Source organism: Erinaceus europaeus, chromosome 13 (genome assembly GCF_950295315.1).
Source record: "Erinaceus europaeus chromosome 13, mEriEur2.1, whole genome shotgun sequence".
Classification (NCBI taxonomy): Eukaryota; Metazoa; Chordata; class Mammalia; order Eulipotyphla; family Erinaceidae; genus Erinaceus; species Erinaceus europaeus.
This window is the reverse complement of record NC_080174.1, coordinates 80,379,216-80,397,012: the sequence shown is the minus strand read 5'-3', so window position 1 is coordinate 80,397,012 and position 17,797 is coordinate 80,379,216. Positions and strand designations below refer to the sequence as shown.

Genomic DNA, 17,797 nt, shown 5'->3' with positions numbered 1-17,797 from the left:
AGGCTTTGTTGTTTATGGACTCCGCTAAATTAAGGGATTTTTCCCATATATTTCCTTTTTTTTTTTTTTTTTTTTGTAGGTCACACTCATCTCTCTCTTTTTTTTTAATATTTATTTATTCCCTTTTGTTGCCCTTGTTGTTTTATTGTTGTAGTTAATATTGATGTCGTCGTTGTTGGATAAGACAGAGAGAAATAGAGAGAGGAGGGGATGACAGAGAGGGGGAGAGAAAGATAAGACACATGCAGACCTGCTTCACCGCCTGTGAAGCGACTCCCCTGAAGGTGGGGATCCGGGGGCTCGAACCAGGATCCTTAAGCTGGTCCTTGGGCTTCACACCACGTGTGCTTAACCCGCTGCACTACCATCTGACTCCCGGGTCACACTCATTTCTATGTACGAACTTAGTTCTCTCTTGGGAGCACCTATACCATCCTAGAATTTTATGTAATATATTTCTTTTTTTTTTTTTTTTTTAACACCAGAGCACTGCTCAGCTCAGCTCTGGCTTTATGCTGGTGCAGGGGATTGAATTTGGGACTTTGGAGCCTTAGGCATGAGCATCTCTTAACATAACCATTATGCTATCTGCCCCCCCTGCCCTAAAGTATACTTTTGAAATAGAAATACAATAGTCAATACTTTCCATGTCGTTTTTAAACTTAAAGAAGATTCTATATTGTTGAAATAACATTAAATGAACTAGCATTTTTCTTTTCTTTCTTTCTTTCTTTCTAATTTGTCTCTTTTTTATTGGTCATTTAATATTAGTTTACAAAATTACAAGTTAACAGGGATACAACTCTGCACTGTCCCCACCACCAGAGTTCTGAATCCCGTCCTTTTCTTGTAAGCTACAGCAGTTGGGTTAACATTTTCTGTTTTACATTTGTGTTACATTTTGCTTAGTGCCCCAAACCAATAATAAATGGACTGGTCTTTGATACATAACATGACCGTATTTGAGGGATGTCAGATAATCTCACACAGCCAGTCCCAGACATCTCATGGTCCCACTCAGTGTGTCACCAAAAGTTTTCTTAAATTGTGTGTGTAATGCCTGGGGGAACCCAGATGCTCTAGGTTTGATCTCACCACTATCTTACAGCAGTAGTGAACTGTGGTCTGTTTCACTTTCTCTCCCCTTTCCCTCTTCCCCACCTCTCTCACTATTTTTCTTTCTTTCCTAACAAGTAAATGATATTTACGAATGTCTATGTTTTTTTATTTATTTAAAAAATGTGTGTGTATTGGGCGCTCAGACATACAACTGCAATTGTTAAGATGATGTCCTCGATACAGATTATGTGACTGTGCAAAGATATTTTCATAGATTTTAGACTCTTTGAAATAATAGCACCAGAATGCGAGACACATGAAGTAAGAAGTCAAATAATGCCAGGCGGTGACACACCTGGTTAAATGCACTGCACTCGCTACAGTGTATAAGGACCCGGGTTCAAGTCCCTGGTCCCCACCTGCAGGGGGAAAGCTTCACAAGTGGTGAAGTAGAGCTGCAGGTGTCTCTCTGTCTCTCTCCCTCTCTATCTCCCAATCCCCTCTCAATTTCTATCTCTATCCAATAATAAATCAATAAAATAATAACATTAAATAAAAACGTTACAAAAGAAGTCAAGTGACTTTCACGAGTCAACATGAACTGTCTTAAGGGTAAGCATTTAGTTCCTGCGTTCTCATCCACCTCTGTTTGATCTTCAGGACCCCTTAGATGCCACGAAATCAGTGATTGTAATCCGTTCCCTGGTGGCAGATGGTGTCGCAGAAAGAGCAGGAGAACTGCTACCTGGAGACCGCCTGGTCTCAGTCAACGAGTACAGTTTGGACAACATCGCTCTTGCTGAAGCCGTGGAAGTGCTGAAAGCAGTGCCACCTGGCACTGTGCGCCTTGGCATCTGTAAGCCATTGGTGGTAAGTGTTGAGCTTTGGAAGTGATGCTAAAGGAACAATAGCAAGAACATACATCTTGCGTAAATAAATAAATACACCGGGACTGGAAACCCTGCCCCACTGCTCACTGTGGCTCCAGGTGAAGATTCCTTAAGGTCCTTGGCTTACAGAATCAAAAAGCAAGATGTATATAGCTGTCTGGGGATTAAAGATTACATTATGTGTTTAGCATATTGTTGTCTGGGGGCCGAGTGGTGGTGCACCAGGTTAAGGGGACACAGTGCGAAGCACAAGGACCCACGTAAGGGTCCCGGTTTGAGCCCCCGGCTCCCCACCTGCAGGGGAGTCACTTCACAAGCGGTGAAGCGGGTCTGCAGGTGATTGTCTTTCTCTCCTCTCTCTCCTTTCTCTCGTCTCTCTTTCTCTCAGGTCTGCAGGGGTCTCTGTTTTTCCCTCCTCTCTCAATTTCTGTCCTGTCCAGCAACAATAACAACCGTAACAGGAAAAAAAAATGGTTGCAGGAGCAGTGGATTCATAGTGCAGGCACAGAGCCCTAGCAATAACCCTGGAGGTAAAGAAAAAAAAAATATATATATATATTTCTTATTTGTTTATTTATTGGCTAGAGCCAAGAGAAACTAAGGAAGGGAACGATAGAGAGGGAGAAATAGAGATACCTGCAGCACTGCTTCATGGCTTGTAAAGCTTCCCCCCTGCAGGTGGGGGCCAGGGGCTTGAACCTGGGTCCTTGTGCACTGTAACGTGTGTGTTGAACTGGGTGTGCCACCGCCTGGCCCCAAACATATTGTTACGTAGATGTTAATTTCCCCATTACTAGTCCTACTACTCCCACTTTTCTATATTTTTGTCATTTTTTCCCCCTTCTGTTTTATTCAGTAGGACAGAGAGAAATCGGAGGGGAGTGGGAGGTAAGGAGGGAGAGAGAGATTGACACCTGCAGCCCTGCTTGACCACGTGTGAAGCTTTCCCTCTGCAGGTGGGGACCAGGGGCTCAAACCTGAGACCTTGCGCACTGTAGTATGTGCTTTCAACCAGGTGTGCTACCACTGAGCTCCTTTTTCTCTCTCTTTCTCTCCGCTTCCCCTCCTGCCCTCCTGGCTTCCCCTGCCCTGACCCCTCCCCTCCCTCTCCTTACCTTGCTTTCTTTTTCCCTTTCCTTCTTTTACTGGGAAGCCAGTCATCTGGCTGTAGTACTGCAGTTGAGCCCAGGCCCTGTTGTACGCAGCCCTGTGAATACAACTTACTTACTGACGGTTCGCATCTTCCTTTTCAGTTTAGGCTCTGTTCCTTATGCAGTTGCTCTGGGTAGGTCCAATATTATGTTGAACAGAAGTTATGAGAGTGAGCCTCCTTACTCTGTTTCTGATCTTAGAGGACTAGCTTTCAGGTATCTCACAGCTGAGCGGAAGTCGTTTGCTGTGGGTTTGGCATGTATGCCCTTAATTATGCTGCAGTACATGTCCATTTTGCAGACTTGATTGAGAATTTGTATCATAAATAAATTTTGAATTTTTTTAAATTAATTAATTTCCTTTTTGTTGTCCTTGTTGTTTTATTGTTGTTGTAATTGATGTCGTTGTTGTTGGATAGGACAGGGAGAAATGGAGAGAGGAGGGGAAGACAGAGGGGGAGAGAAAGACAGACACCTGCAGACCTGCTTCACCGCTTGTGAAGTGACTCCCCTGTAGGTGGGGAGCCGGGGGCTCGAACCGGGATCCTTACGCTGGTCCTTGCACCACGTGCACTTAACCCGCTGTGCTACCGCCCAACTCCCTACATTTAGAATTTTTTCAACTCCTTTGGGGTACTGTTATTTTTATATAAATACCCATACTAATATTACATGCTAATACAAAGAATGCAGTAATAAACATTGTGTTATTGCTAACAAATAAAACAGTGCTAATACAAAGCATACAAAATATTCACCACAGACTGAGTAGCTCAGTCATCTGGGACAGACATTGAGCTTGTAAGCCGAAGAATTACTGTGCCTCTTCTGATTGAGAGTCAACTGGGTTTTCAAATATCACCAAATATATTTGTATATTTCTTAAATTCAGGACAAGTCTCTTCCCAAAATGCCACATTTGCATTTTGATTATTCTGAACCAAAGTAATTTAATAAATGGTTAGTGGAAAAAGAAAACTGATAGCTTTTTTTTTTTTTTTTTTCTTTTTTCTTTTGGTCTTTTGTCCTTGAAATCAGGAAGTGAATTTCTTTCTTTCTTTTTGCCTCCAAGGTTATTGCTGGGGCTCGGTGACTGCACTATGAATCCACTGCCCCTAGAAGCTAATTTTTCCCCTTTTTTTGTTGACCTTGTTGTTTTTATCATTGTTGTTGTTGTTGTTGGATGAGAGAGGAAGGGAAGACAGAGAGGAGGAGAGAAAGATAGACACCTGCAGACCGGCTTCACCGCCTGTGAAGCGACTCCCCTGCAGGTGGGGAGCCGAAGGCTTGAACCAGTATCCTTACGCCTGTCCTTGAACATTGCACCATGTGCACTTAACCCACTGTGCTATTGCCCGCCCCCCCCCCCCCCCACGGAAATGAATTTCTTTGTGCTGGGTGCGCTTAACCCGCTGTGCCACCGTGGGACTCCCTGGAAATGAGTTTCTTGTGTGAAGGAAAATCCTTCCTGTGATGGCAGGTTTCTGTTTCTCTCTCTCTCTCCCTCAGTCTCTCTCTCTCTCCCTCAGTCTCTCTCTCCCTCAGTCTCTCTCCCTCAGTCTCTCTCTCTCTCTCCTTCCTTTCTTCTTTCTCTCTCTTTCTTTCTAATACTTTAATGATTGACTGATTTTTAGAGACAGAAAAGCTGAACGGGATGGGGAGACAGAGTAAGACATCTGCATCACTGCTTCACCACTTGCAAAGCTCCCCCCCCTGCCCCCCACCTGCAGGGTGGGGACTGGGGATTTGAACCTGGGCCCTTGTACACTATAATGTGTGCATTCCACCACGTGTGCCACCACCCAGTCCCCCTGGGGTAGTAGGTTTCTTCATAACCAGAGACAAGCAACCTAGGGCAGAAGAGACCGCTTACACAAATTGTGTTGTCTTTACTAATCTATAAAGGAAGCTCAAATCATTTCATCTTCACAGTTTTGTTTTTTTTTTATCTAAACATAGGCCAAAACTTTATGCTTTGGTCATTTTTCTGGACCACAAATTTCAGGGGCCTCAAGTATATGTGAAATTAAATATTTTTTTCATTAATCCTCCTTGAGTAAATTTAATTATTTGACCTGCCAAAGAAACAAGAAGTAGAAGAATGGAAAAAAAAATTTTTTTGTTTTCTTTTTGTCAGATATTAATGTTAGGTCTTTGCCTGGGAAAGTGGTCTTTTTCTGCTAGGTGGTAATTGGAAAAGTTTTAAGAAACTTTGACCTGAATATGGCTTTCTTTTATTTAACTATTAAGGAATTCACTCTAATGAAACAATTTGCATCGATTTTACTGTGTGCTTGCTTTTAGTAGAAAAATGAGAATTAGTCCTACAAAATAGCTTCTTTGGATATGCACCCCTTTCTCATATGTGCAACCCAGGTTTGAGCACAGCTACCACCACATTGAACAAAGCTTTCGTTCTGTTCTCTCTCTCCCGCTCCCTCTTCCTCTCCCTCCCTCTCTCTCCCTCCATCCCTCCCTCCCTTGATCCTTCCCTCCCTCTCCCTACAAACCCCCTTCTCTTTCTCCTCTTCCTCTCTGCCTCTATCTAATATAAAATGAAGTTACATGGTGCTTATATTTCAAATAAAACAGATTCACTTTTGACAAAAAAAACAATAATTTCTTCAGCCATGCTTACATAATTAAAGTGAAAGTGCTTTTATTTTCAGGAAGATAAAGAGGAAGAAAGTCATTATATTTTACATTCAAATCACAATGAAGACAAGGCTGAACTTTCCCTAGCAAGTCATGTTATAAACTCATCTTTAATACTTGAAGCACCAAAGGTATTTAACAACTTTATTTACCATTTGAATAATTTTCTGTAATCTAAAGTTTCCGTTAAGACAACTTTATTTACCATTTGAATAATTTTCTGTAATCTAAAGTTTCCGTTAAGAAACGGTCGGTCTCATGCTCTTGACTAAAGGGTGCAAATTACGTTATTCCTACCTTTGTTTATTTACTTTTCTTTCTCTTTTATTTGATAGGACAGAGAGAATTTGAGAGGGGAGGAGGAGATAGAGAGGGAGAGAGGAAAAGAGAAACCCCTGCAGACCTGCTTCACTATTCATGAAGTGTCATCCCTGCAGGTGGAGAGCGCGTGTTAGAACCTAGGTAAATGTGTGTACTCAACCCAGTACACCATCACCCAGCCTCTCCTCTCTTTAGTTTTTAAACTTATTCCCCCCCCCCCCATTTGTATCATAAACGACATAGGCCAGATGTAAGACATTTTGAAAAAAAACAAATATTTCTTTATGTAACTAATATATTCTTTGTAATTTTTTTGGTGGAATATATATTTTTTGATATTAATTTTTTAACCTTTATTTATTCAATGGATAGAAACAGCCAGAAATTGAGAGAGAAGGGAGATGATGGAGAGAAAGAGATAGAGAGACCTCCAACTGTGACACCTTCATTTAAAAAAACTTTCCCCTTATAGGTGGGGACTGGGGGCTTGAACCTGGGTCCTAAAGAGATTTTGACAATTCTCTTTTCTTCCCTTTTCTTTCTCTTTCTTTCTTTTTTCTTCCAGAGCACTGCTCAGCTCTGTCTGATGGTGATGTGGGGAATCGAATCTGGAACTTTGAAGCTTCAGGCATGAGAGTCTGTTTGCATAGCCATTATGCAATCTATCTCCCATCCCATGTTTATTAAAGCAGACTTACATTTAGAATGCTGTAAAACACAGCAACTATATAGAACTTCTTATTGAATGCTTTGTAAACAAAGAACTTAGTAAATCCTTACTATAAATGTTAATCTTGGAAAGTTTATTCAAGTGTTTTCTTTTTGCTTCTTTATATATATATATTTTATTTAATTTAAAGAACTATATGTCTGTTGGATAAGAGGGGTATAGTTCCCACCACCAGAGTTCTCCATTTCACCCCTTCCATTGGAAGCTTTCCTATTATTTATCCTATTTTATTATTTAATTTTTTTTATTTATAAAATGGAAATATTGACAGGACTATAGGACAATAGGGGTACATTTCCACACAGTTCCCACCCCCAGAACTCCGTATCCCATCCGCTCCCCTGATAGCTTTCCCATTCTCTATCCCTCTGGGAGCATGGACCCAGGGTCATTGTGGGGTGCAGAAGGTGGAAGGTCTGGCTTCTGTAATTGCTTCCCCACCGAACATGGGCGTTGGCAGGTCGATGAATTGGGCTAATTTTCCTCTTTGTAGTTAACACATTGTTTTAGTTTCTTTGATAAAAAACGTTTGGTGATATTATTTTTGCATAATCAGTTAACAAGTGTCTCAAGTTTGTTATGAATCTCTGTGTTAGCCATTTTTAGTATCGGTATATATATATATTTTTTTGTTGTTGTTGTTTTGTTTGTTTGTTTTGTTAAAATGTCCTAACAGTGTGACATGTTCAAATATGTCTTCTAAATGCATCCATCATAAACAGACAGAGTACAGCTTTGGCATCCTGTATCCATTTAAAATGCTTTATTACAGAGATGCAAGTAAGCACAACAGGGGGTGGGGTGGGGGGGAAAGGGTCGTCTCGGGAATCCACATTGGGTTATGCTCAGTGAGAGTGATTTAAATTCTGGGATGTTATTGTTCTCACAGAAGGAATCTGGCTTCATAGCACCCAGAACCCTGAGATCTCTCAGAGTTTGATCACAGGGTCAGCAAACTCAGTCATCACTTGCAAATTCAACAAAGTTTCTGTTACCCGTATGACTGTTTTCAGTTTGATATACTTACTTTTCTTATTAGTGAACTATAAATTAACTTAAATGCGTATGGTACTCATTCTCTTTACCATATATTTTCAATGCTGTTAGAAACACAATATAATATAATTAATATAATATAATAAAATAATATATAATAGTTCAGTGATATGGTATACTCCAAGTACTGGAGACATGTACCCTATATCTTGGTTTATAGAAGAAATATTAAAAGGTATATGCAATAGGATGACAGCAGTCTGGATCGTGTTCCAGCTTTGTCATGTACTCGCCCCGTTTTTTCAGCATAACTCCTATGATGTTAGAGGAAGCTTTGGCCTTTCTCTGACTTTCTATCTGGAAATGTCATCTCCCTTCCAAAATAAAAGTTGTGTTCAGTGCCAGGGAATGAACCCAAGGCCTCAGGCATGTATGATGCCTCTGAGCGGCTGTCTGGTTTCATCTTTGTTCTGTATTTGAATGGAAGCAGAGAGAAAAACACCACCAGAAGAGCACGAATGTTCCTTGAGCTCACCATGGTTCTGGTGCCAGGGTCTAAACCCAGGACCACGCACATGGTAAGGCGTGTGCTTTGCCCACTGAACCGTATACCAGGACTGAAAATAATTTTTGAACCTTTGGTTAGCCATGATGTCTTTCTTCTTTCCTTCTTCCTCTCCTCCCCCTCCCCTATCCCCTTCCCTCCTCCCTCCCCCTCCCCCCTCCCCCTCCTCCTCCTCTTTTCTTTTTGGTCTTTGATGGGGCTTCCCCACTCTGAGCCGACTTTTATTTTTTTTTTTGATAGATAAGTAGACCACAACACCAAAGATTAGTGGGAACTGGCCTTGACCCAAGATATCATACATGGCAAAAGCAGACCATGGTTTCTTTTTTTTTCTTTTTTCCTTATTTATTTATTGGATAGAGACAGCCAGAACTCTAGAGGGAAGGGGGCGAGAGAGACAGAGAGCCACCTGCAGCCCTGCTTCACCACTCGCAAAGCTTTGACGGGGGGGGGGGGGGGGGGGGGGGGGGGGGGCGCAGTGGCTTGAGCCCGGGTCCTTGCACATTGCAACATGTGCGCTCAACCAGGTGTGCCACCGCCCAGCCCCCAGACCATGGTTTCTGTTGAGTTACATAAAGTCGAACATCCTGTCCTTAAAATATTCTTTTCTTTTTTTAAACAAAATGTTCTTGAATTAATTAATTTGATAGATGGTGACAGATAGACAGAAGGAGAGACAGGTGAAGCTTCCCTCCTCCCCCTTGCAGATGGGGACCAGGAACTTGAACTCAGGTCTTTGAACATGTGATGTGTGTGCTCTACTGAGTGTGCCACCACCTAGTCCCAAGATTTTTTGTTTGCTTGTTTCTTTTTTATTATCTGAATTTATTTATTGGATAGAGATAGAGAGAAATCGAGAGAGAGAAGGGAGACACTGCTTCACTACTTGCAGAGCTTTCCCCCTGCAGATGGGGGCTGAGGGTTTGAACCTGGGTCCTTGTGCATTGTAACATGTGCGCCCAACCAGTTGTACCACCAACCAGCCCCAAGGCTTTTTATAGAATAATATAAAATATATCCATATTTTCTTACTACTTTTTTATATGGGATACATGAGTTAAATATATTGAGTATAATAGTTTAACCGAATTCTGTACATGGCCAAGACTTTTCAGGTGTTTAATGTTTAATGAGCCTTTTAGAATAGCCATTCTCCTTGCCAAGGGCAAATTTCTGCCTCGTATTTTCTTGTTTGTCCCTTCCTAAGGTTGAGGGCTGCATAGGAAAAGCTCTGGCATGGAGAGCTTCTCACATGAAATATACAGTGGGACCTGAGATCATCATTGCAGAATTTTAAGGTTTGATTTTCTAGTTACTGTGTGGAGTGCAGCTTTAAGATTGGTATGTGCTAAAAAAAAAAAAAAAAAAAAAAAGAAAAAGGTTTTTTTTAATTTTGCAACTTTTATTACAGGAATTTAGAGATGAGCCCTATTTTAAAGAAGAACTCGTGGATGAACCATATCTAAACTTAGGGAAAGCTTTCCAGTTCCAGCAAAAAGAAATAGACAACAGGAAGGAGGCCTGGGAGATGCATGAATTTCTTCCTCCCGGATTGCAGGAGATGGGTGAAGAACGAGAGATGCTTGTCGATGAGGAATATGAGTTCTATCAGGATTGCCTGCAGTCCATGGAGATGTATCCCTCACCGCACATTCAAGAGGCTGCTCCTGTCTCCTCCAGGGAAGAGCTTCACTTTAGTTCACAGTGGCTACGCGACAGCGAATCACCGAAACTTGAAGACACCAGATCCATGATGAGCATATATTCCCCAGAGACACCGCAGTATGGCTATGGTGCTGAAAGCATGGTAAGGGATTAGAACTTCCATATATCCTGCCTTTCCACTTTCTTCCCTGTCTCCTTTTCCCTTGGTCAAACAACTTAAAAGGGGGGTTCGGGGGAGAAGCAAGAAAAAAGGAAATGGATCTCTTCATAATCTATCAATATTCTAAGCTGTGTCATGCCTTGTCATGTCATGCCTCTAAGTATAAGCTCTTCTTTTTGATATCATACAATTTCTCTTTGAACTCAGTAAGTTACAACTGCCTTCCTTGATAGTGATTTTTTAAAATATTTATTTATTTATTCCCTTTTTTGCCCTAGTTGTTCTATTGTTGTAGTTGTTATTGTTGTCTTCATTGTTGGATAGGACAGAGAGAAATGGAGAGAGGAGGAGAAGACAGAGAGGGGGAGAAAAAGATAGACACCTACATACCTGCTTCACTGCCTGTGAAGCAGTGCCCCTGTAGGTGGGCAGCCGGGGGCTCGAACCGGGATCCTTAGCCGGTCCTGGCGCTTTGCACCATGTACTTAACCCACTGCGCTACCGCCCGATTCCTGATTTTTTTTTTTTTAATGCCTTGATTTTTTTTTTTTTAAGGGATGTTTTTCTTCTACCAACTACTCCTTTCACAAAGGAGTTCTTTTGTCACTTGTGATGATTTTAAAAGCCCCTCTAGGAGACACAGTTTTGAATTTCCCACATTATATATTTATCAGGGAAGAAATCTAGGCCAGGGCTGGCAAAATCGCTCACCTGTATAAATTGCTGCTTTGCCTTGTGTGCACAGACTGGGTTCGAGCCTGACTCCCACCACACTGAGAGAAGCTTCACCGTTGTGGTCCGTCTTTTTCTCCTTCTGCTTCTACCTTGAACTGAAAAATTAAGGAAAAAGAGAAACCAAGGCAGAATTGATTAAACTTGAATTGCTGTTCAGTTCTGGCTCATCCACACTTTTCTCTAGAGTCACAAAACCATAGAAAGTTATACTTACATTTCTGAACCTTTTTTTTTTTTTTACTTGTTAGAATAACAAGTTTGCTCTTGTTAAGTCTCCAACAAGTCTCCATATTTTTTTTTTTTTTGTAAAATTAGAGTTAGCTAATGACCAACTGGATTCATTCATTGGGAAACCCCCCCCCCTTTTTTTTTTAATGTTTCATTTTCGATTGCTTCTTTTCGGTTCTGAACTAGCTTCTGAGCACACGAAATGAAATGTCATGCATAGGGAGCTTATTCCGTTGGTCCCAGGAGAGAGAGCAGAAACACTGTTCCCTTAACACCATGCACAGTGTCTCCATGTGGCTCCGGGAGCACAGATCTGGGGCCTTGTGCGTGGTGAAGTGTGCACTCAGGTGGCTGAGCTATGTCCAGTCTTTAGATAGGGACATGCATTTTTTTCCTTTTTTTTTTAAAATTTTATTTATAAAATGGGAATATTGACAAGACTATAGGATAAGATGGGTACATTTCCATACAGTTCCCACCCCCAGAAATCTGTATCCCATCCCCTCTCTTGATAGTTTCCCTATTCTTTTTTTTTTAAGAATTTATTTATTTATTTATTCATGAGAGAGATAGGAGGAGAGAAAGAACCAGACATCACTCTGGCACATGTGCTGCTGGGGATTGAACTCGGGACCTCACAGTTGAGAATCCAATGCTTTATCCACTGTGCCACCTCCCGGACCACAGTTTCCCTATTCTTTATCTCTCTAGGAGTATGGACGCAGGATCATCATGGGGTGCAGAAGGTGGAAGGTCTGGCTTCTGTAATTGCTTCCCCGCTGAACATGGGCGTTGGCAGGTGGATCCATACTCCCAGCCTGTCTCTCTCTTTCCCTAGTGGGGCAGGGCTCTGGGGAAGTGGGGCTCCAGGACACATTGGTGAAGTCGTCTGTCCGGGGAAGTCAGGCTGGCAACATGGTAGCATCTGGAACCTGGTGACTGAAAAAGAATTAAGCTAGAAAGCAGAACAAATTGATGATTAATCGTGAACCTAAAGGCAAAAATATTGCGGATGAAGATTTGGGGTCTCCGTTTTGGTAGATTTCTTTCTTTCTTCCTTTCTTTTTTTCTTTCTTTCTTTTTTAATTTTTAGTTATAAAATGGGACAGCAACTCACCATTATGGTCAGGTACAGTATGGCACCCCCTCCCCTGAGGCTGGTGACTTTTCTAAAAGTGATATGCAAAGTGTGCCTTCATTTCTCTTGTAGAGGACAGAGAGAGCCGCTTTCTTTCATCCCTCTCTCCTCATCTTTCCTCTTTTATCCCCTTTGAAAATGCTGAGGTCACTGATAATCACAGTTGCATGTTGGGATACCCTCTTCTCCCATTCCCCATGACAGAGGACTCTGGACAGTCTACCAGAGAACATATATTGGGGATTGACTGATTTGAAGATGTGACATAAAATTCTGGTGCTTTCTGTCTTCCTAGTCCCTATGCTATATCTGTAAGGGGACCCCCCCCCCATTAATATTCCATTATATAGAGCAGATTCTAATCACAGATAACTAATGTAGGTATTCACTTGCGGATTTTTGTTTCTATAGGAGTGTATATATATATATATATATTTTTTTCTATTTATTCCCTTTTGTTGCCCTTGTTTTATTGTTTTAGTAATTACTATTAATGTCATTGTTGTTGGATAGGACAGAGAGAAATGGAGAGAGTAGGGGAAGACAGAGAGGGGGAGAGAAAGACACCTGCAGACCTGCTTCACTGCTTGTGAAGCAACTTCCCTGCAGGTGGGAAGCCAGGGACTCGAACCAGGATCCTTACTCCGGTCCTTGCACTTTGCGCTTAACCCGCTGTGCTACCGCCCAACTCGATTTTTGTTTCTATAAAAAGAATAGTTTCCGGGTTGGGAAGATAGTAGTACGGTGGTCACATAAAAAGATTTCCACTCCTGAGCCTCTGAGGTTCCAGATTCAGTCCACCACCATAAACTAGACCTGCGCAGACCTCTGGTTAAGGAAAAGGCAATCTGAAATACAAGCCCATTTAGAGAGAGAGGAGCAACACTCAGATGTGTATTTAATTTATAATTTTAGTTTATGAATATATTTAGGAATTGATTTACAAATCAATAGATTATTTCTTTTACTAGTCTTACAATTAATTTTTCAGATTCTTTTTTTAAAGTCATTTTCATTTTTTATTTTTAATTTTATATACGTATTTCCCCTTTTGTTGCCCTTGTCGTTTTTTATTGTTGCCGTAGTTATTATTTTTGTAGTTACCGTTGATGTCGTTGTTGTTGGACAGGATGGGGAGAAATGGAGAGGTTAAGACGAAGGGGGAGAGAAAGACACCTGCAGACCTGCTTCACCACCTGTGGAGCGACTCCCCTGCAGGTGGGGAGCCAGGGGCTCGAACCTGGGGCTCGAACCTGGATCCTTCCTTCAGTCCTTTCGCACCACGTGCGCTTAACCCGCTGCGCTTCCCCACGACTCCCTTTAGCCAGATTCTTTTGATTCATTTTCATGTGAGTGTCTGCATCATCACTTAGAATTACTTTTTTGACCATTTACTACAGCTTCCCCTGTACACTGTCTTCATTTTTATACGGAGTTTCCCATAGTAATTTTTGAATTCATACTGTTAGAATTTTACCCGGATCTCTGATTCTCATTTATATAACATCAGGCTTTAAAAAAATTCCTTCTTGTAAGCTGATTTGATCATGGTCACAATGAAACCACTTACTCTCTTTTTTGTTAAAGTGCTCTTGTAAAAGCTTGTTTATGACAACATTCATTGCTTGCAATTTGAAGGATAGACATCCTAATTACAAATCTGTGTTAAGTTTTCTTGCTTTCTGATTTTGTGATGTCACCTCTGTAGACTGTCTAAATTATCACTGATTAAAGTTGTTTTAGTCCTAATGTACCTTGCCTAAATAGTAGTTCATTTTCCTTAAATAATTACATGTTCCTCCTTTCCCTGCTTCTCATACCCCACCGTGAAGACAGTGTAGGGGAGAGCAAGGGAAATCTCTTCTTATTTTTATTTTTAATTGTTATTTATTTTTTATTATCTTTGTTTATTAGATAGATACAGCCAGAAATTGAAAGGGAAGGGGAGACAGAGAGGGAGAAAGACAGAAAAACACCTGCAGCCCCTGCTTCACCGCTTGTAAAGCTTTCTTTCTCCCTGCAGGCGGGGACCAGGAGCTCGAACCCCTGTCCCTGCACATTGTAACATGTGCATCACCACTTGGCCCCACCTTGAAAATTTTACCCAGATGATCAAGATGGTCTTGAGTCATTATATGGCCTCCTCTTGTTTCTGATGTAGTCTGTGACAGTAATTTGTTATTCAGTTTTACAAGCCCCGGGTAGGTTAAACACGTGTACACACACACACACACACACACTCAAATATTGTACAAATACATAATTTATAACACTCATGTTTAGAGGTGCTACCCAGGAGAGTAGAGGGATGTTGTTTTCTGTAATATTCTAATATACTTTTATTGAGACTATAGGTATAGCTGTATTTGTGGATTGCAAATATTACTCAGTCATGCCAATCGTTATTTTTTCTCCACCACTGTTAGTTCATTTTAGTGGGAAGAAGAAACCATAGGCCGGAAACTATATTTTTTTAGTTATGACAAAATACACATTACATAAAAGCTACCATTTGTGGTCCAGGAGGTGGCTCAGTGCATAAGGCATTGGACTCTCAAGCAAGAGGTCCTGAGTTCAATCCCTGGCAGCACATGTACCAGAGTGATGTCTGGTTCTGTCTCTCCTTCTGTCTTTCCCATTACTATAAATAAAACCTTAAAAAAATATATACTATTTAAGCCATTGTTATATTTAACAGTTCATTTCATCAAATATAGCTAGATTATTGTGTAATAATTACCACCACTTAGCTCTAGGCTGTTTTCATCATTCTCAATTAAAACTCTGTACCCATCAAATAACACACCCAACCCATCTTTTTATCTGCTGCCAACCAACCATCACTCTCATTTCTATGTCTAAGAGTTTGGCTGCTCTGTGGACTTCATGCAGATGGATCCATGTACCATTTGCACTTTTCTGCTTTTTTATTTTGTTTGATGTGGTATTCTCAAGGTTCACCTTTGTTGTGGCATATGTCAAGATATTCTTCCTGGGAGTCAGGCGGTAGCGCAGCGGGTTAAGTGCAGGTGGCGCACGCAAAGCACAAGGACCGGCTTAAGGATCCCGGTTCGAGCCCCCGGCTCCCCACCTGCAGGGGAGTCGCTTCACAGGTGGTGAAGCAGGTCTGCAGGTGTCTATCTTTCTCCGCCCCCATCTTCCCCATTTCTCTCTCCATCTCTCTCTGTCCTGTCCCAACAACGACATCAATAACAACAACTGCAACAATAGTAAAAAAAAACAAGGGCAACAAAAGGGAAAATAAATAAATAAATAAAAAAAAATTTTTTAAAAGAGTTTCTTCCTTTTAGTGCTGGATCAAATCTTCCATTGTATGAATATTATATCTTGTGTATTAATTGAATATTTACCTCTTTATGACCTTTGACTATTGTGAATAGTGCTGCTCTTCCAAAATCCCTGCTTTCAATTCATTTGGGTATATACTCAAAAGTGGGACCGATATGTGGCAACTATTTATTTATTTATGCATGTATTTGTTTGTTTGTTTGTTTATTATGAGAGCCCTGCTCAGCTCTGGCTTATGGTGGTGCTGGAGACTGAACCTGAGACCTCTGGTGCTTCAAGCCTAAAAGTCTTTTTGCATTAACCCTTATGCCCCCAAACCCGTGTTTAACTTTTTGGAGGAACTACCATTCTGTTTCCTACAGCAGCTGTACCATTTCCATTTTGATTTGAAGTACACTCCCTGTACTTCCCCCCTTTTTTTAAAAATATTTTTTTAACTACTTATTTCTTTTGGATAGATACAGAGAGAAATTGAGAGAGAAGGGAAAGGGAGACATCTGTAGCACTGCTCCAAAGCTTCTGCAGGTAGTGACTGGAGGCTTGAACCCAGGCTCCTTGTGCTTGGTAACACGTGCTTCCCCGCTGGGTGTGCCACCACCCGGCCCCTCTCTCTGCATTCTTTGACACTTGTTTTCTGAGACTCCATGTAAGTGTGAGTGGTTTCTCAGTATGGCTTTGATTTTAATGTTTCTAATTGTTAGTGATGTTGAACACCTTGTGCTTAGTGGCCTTCACGTGTTCTCTGGAGAAATGCATCTTCGAGCCCTTTGTCATACTTCAAAATCTGATCCTTTTTCCCCTCAGTATTATTTAGCTGAGAATAGTTGTGTGTCTTCAATTTCTTCTTTTTTTAATTTCTTAAAGTCATCTTTTATTCATTTGATAGAGACAGCCAGAAATCAAGAGGGAATGGGGTAATAGGGAGGGAGAGAGGGGGGGGGGCAACCTGTAGCCATGCTTCACCACTCGTGAAGCTTTCCCTTTGCAGGTGGAAACCAGGGGCTTGAACCCGGGTCCTTGCACACTATAACATGTGTGCTCAACCAGGTATGCCACCACCTGGCCCCTTCAGTTTCTTCTTTATTTAGAAAAAAAAAATCAAATTAATTTTTCTAAAGATCTGACCTTTCATACTCACTGTACTGATGATTGAGAGACCAATGATTTTATTCCTCAGTTAAATGATTGTCAATAACTTTCAAATCTCCAAATCAATTATAACTATAAATTTTCTTTTTAAAGACATCAGTGCCCACCACCACCTCCTTATTCCCTTCTCTAAAAAGTTCTTGTTTTTTTATTCTAGAGAATTATGTAGATATGTTTCTTCCCTTTAATTTATTATCTTTTTTAAATTTTATTTTAATGAGAAATAGAGAGGAAGAATGAAAGACACAGAGGTAAAGACAGAACACCCCTCAGCTATGGCTTATGGTGGAGCTGGGGATTGAACCTGGGACCTAGGTGACACAGGCATGAAAGTCTTTTGCATAATCATTATGCTGTCTCCCCAGCCCTGTGTCTTTTCCTTATCCCTACTTAGTGTTTGTGTTGAACTATGTACTATAGAGACACCACTAGTCATCTGATATAATTACACACCCAGTATAATCTGGTATAAACCGTTAGTATTTAGAACATAATGTTGTGAAGGGGGCCTTACCACTGAGTTCAGAGTAGCATACTTTATTGGAGGAAGAATGGCATGGACTGCTTCAAAAGATGTTATTCAAATTTTTGTTTTGAACAACTTAGATGTCCAACAGTAGAGAGTAGTATAGTAGGATTTACTTTCTTTTTCTTTTTTAATTTTTGTTTTATATTATAGAATCACATATCGACAGGGGTTTAAATCTACCATTCTCACCACCTGATTTCTGAATCTTCAGCCTCCCCACTGCAATCCACCACAGTTCCCCTAAGGTTGTAGACATGGGCCAACCATCATCTCTACAACTGTCTGTCCACATTCATACATAGCTGCCCCCCCTTTTTTTCTGATCCAATCCTGTCTTCCCCTCCAAGTCACTCATGACAACATCACCACCTCCATGTGTCCCTCTCCTTTTCCTTCTGTCTGTCTGTCTGGGTGCTGATGGAGCTGGAGTGCAGAGTCCTCTTATCTTCATCCTATCACTTCTCCCTAATGGGAGCATGGATCAAGGTAGTTTTTAGGGAGCAGAAGGGAGGAGGGT

The 17,797-nt window shown here is 41.2% G+C and overlaps 1 protein-coding gene across 3 annotated transcripts in view; it reads left to right on the top strand.

Moving 5' to 3' along the window:
- PATJ (PATJ crumbs cell polarity complex component) overlaps positions 1–17,797 on the top strand; it is a 161,639-nt gene that overhangs the window by 134,088 nt on the left and 9,754 nt on the right. For 2 of the 3 annotated variants that reach the window (XM_060206314.1, XM_060206313.1), the window contains 3 exons: positions 1,720–1,929; positions 5,770–5,886; positions 9,779–10,174. In XM_060206314.1, coding sequence (XP_060062297.1) covers positions 1,720–1,929; positions 5,770–5,886; positions 9,779–10,174 — 723 coding nt within the window. The remainder of the gene's footprint in view (positions 1–1,719; positions 1,930–5,769; positions 5,887–9,778; positions 10,175–17,797) is intronic. The other variant, XM_060206315.1, reaches the window with a different exon arrangement.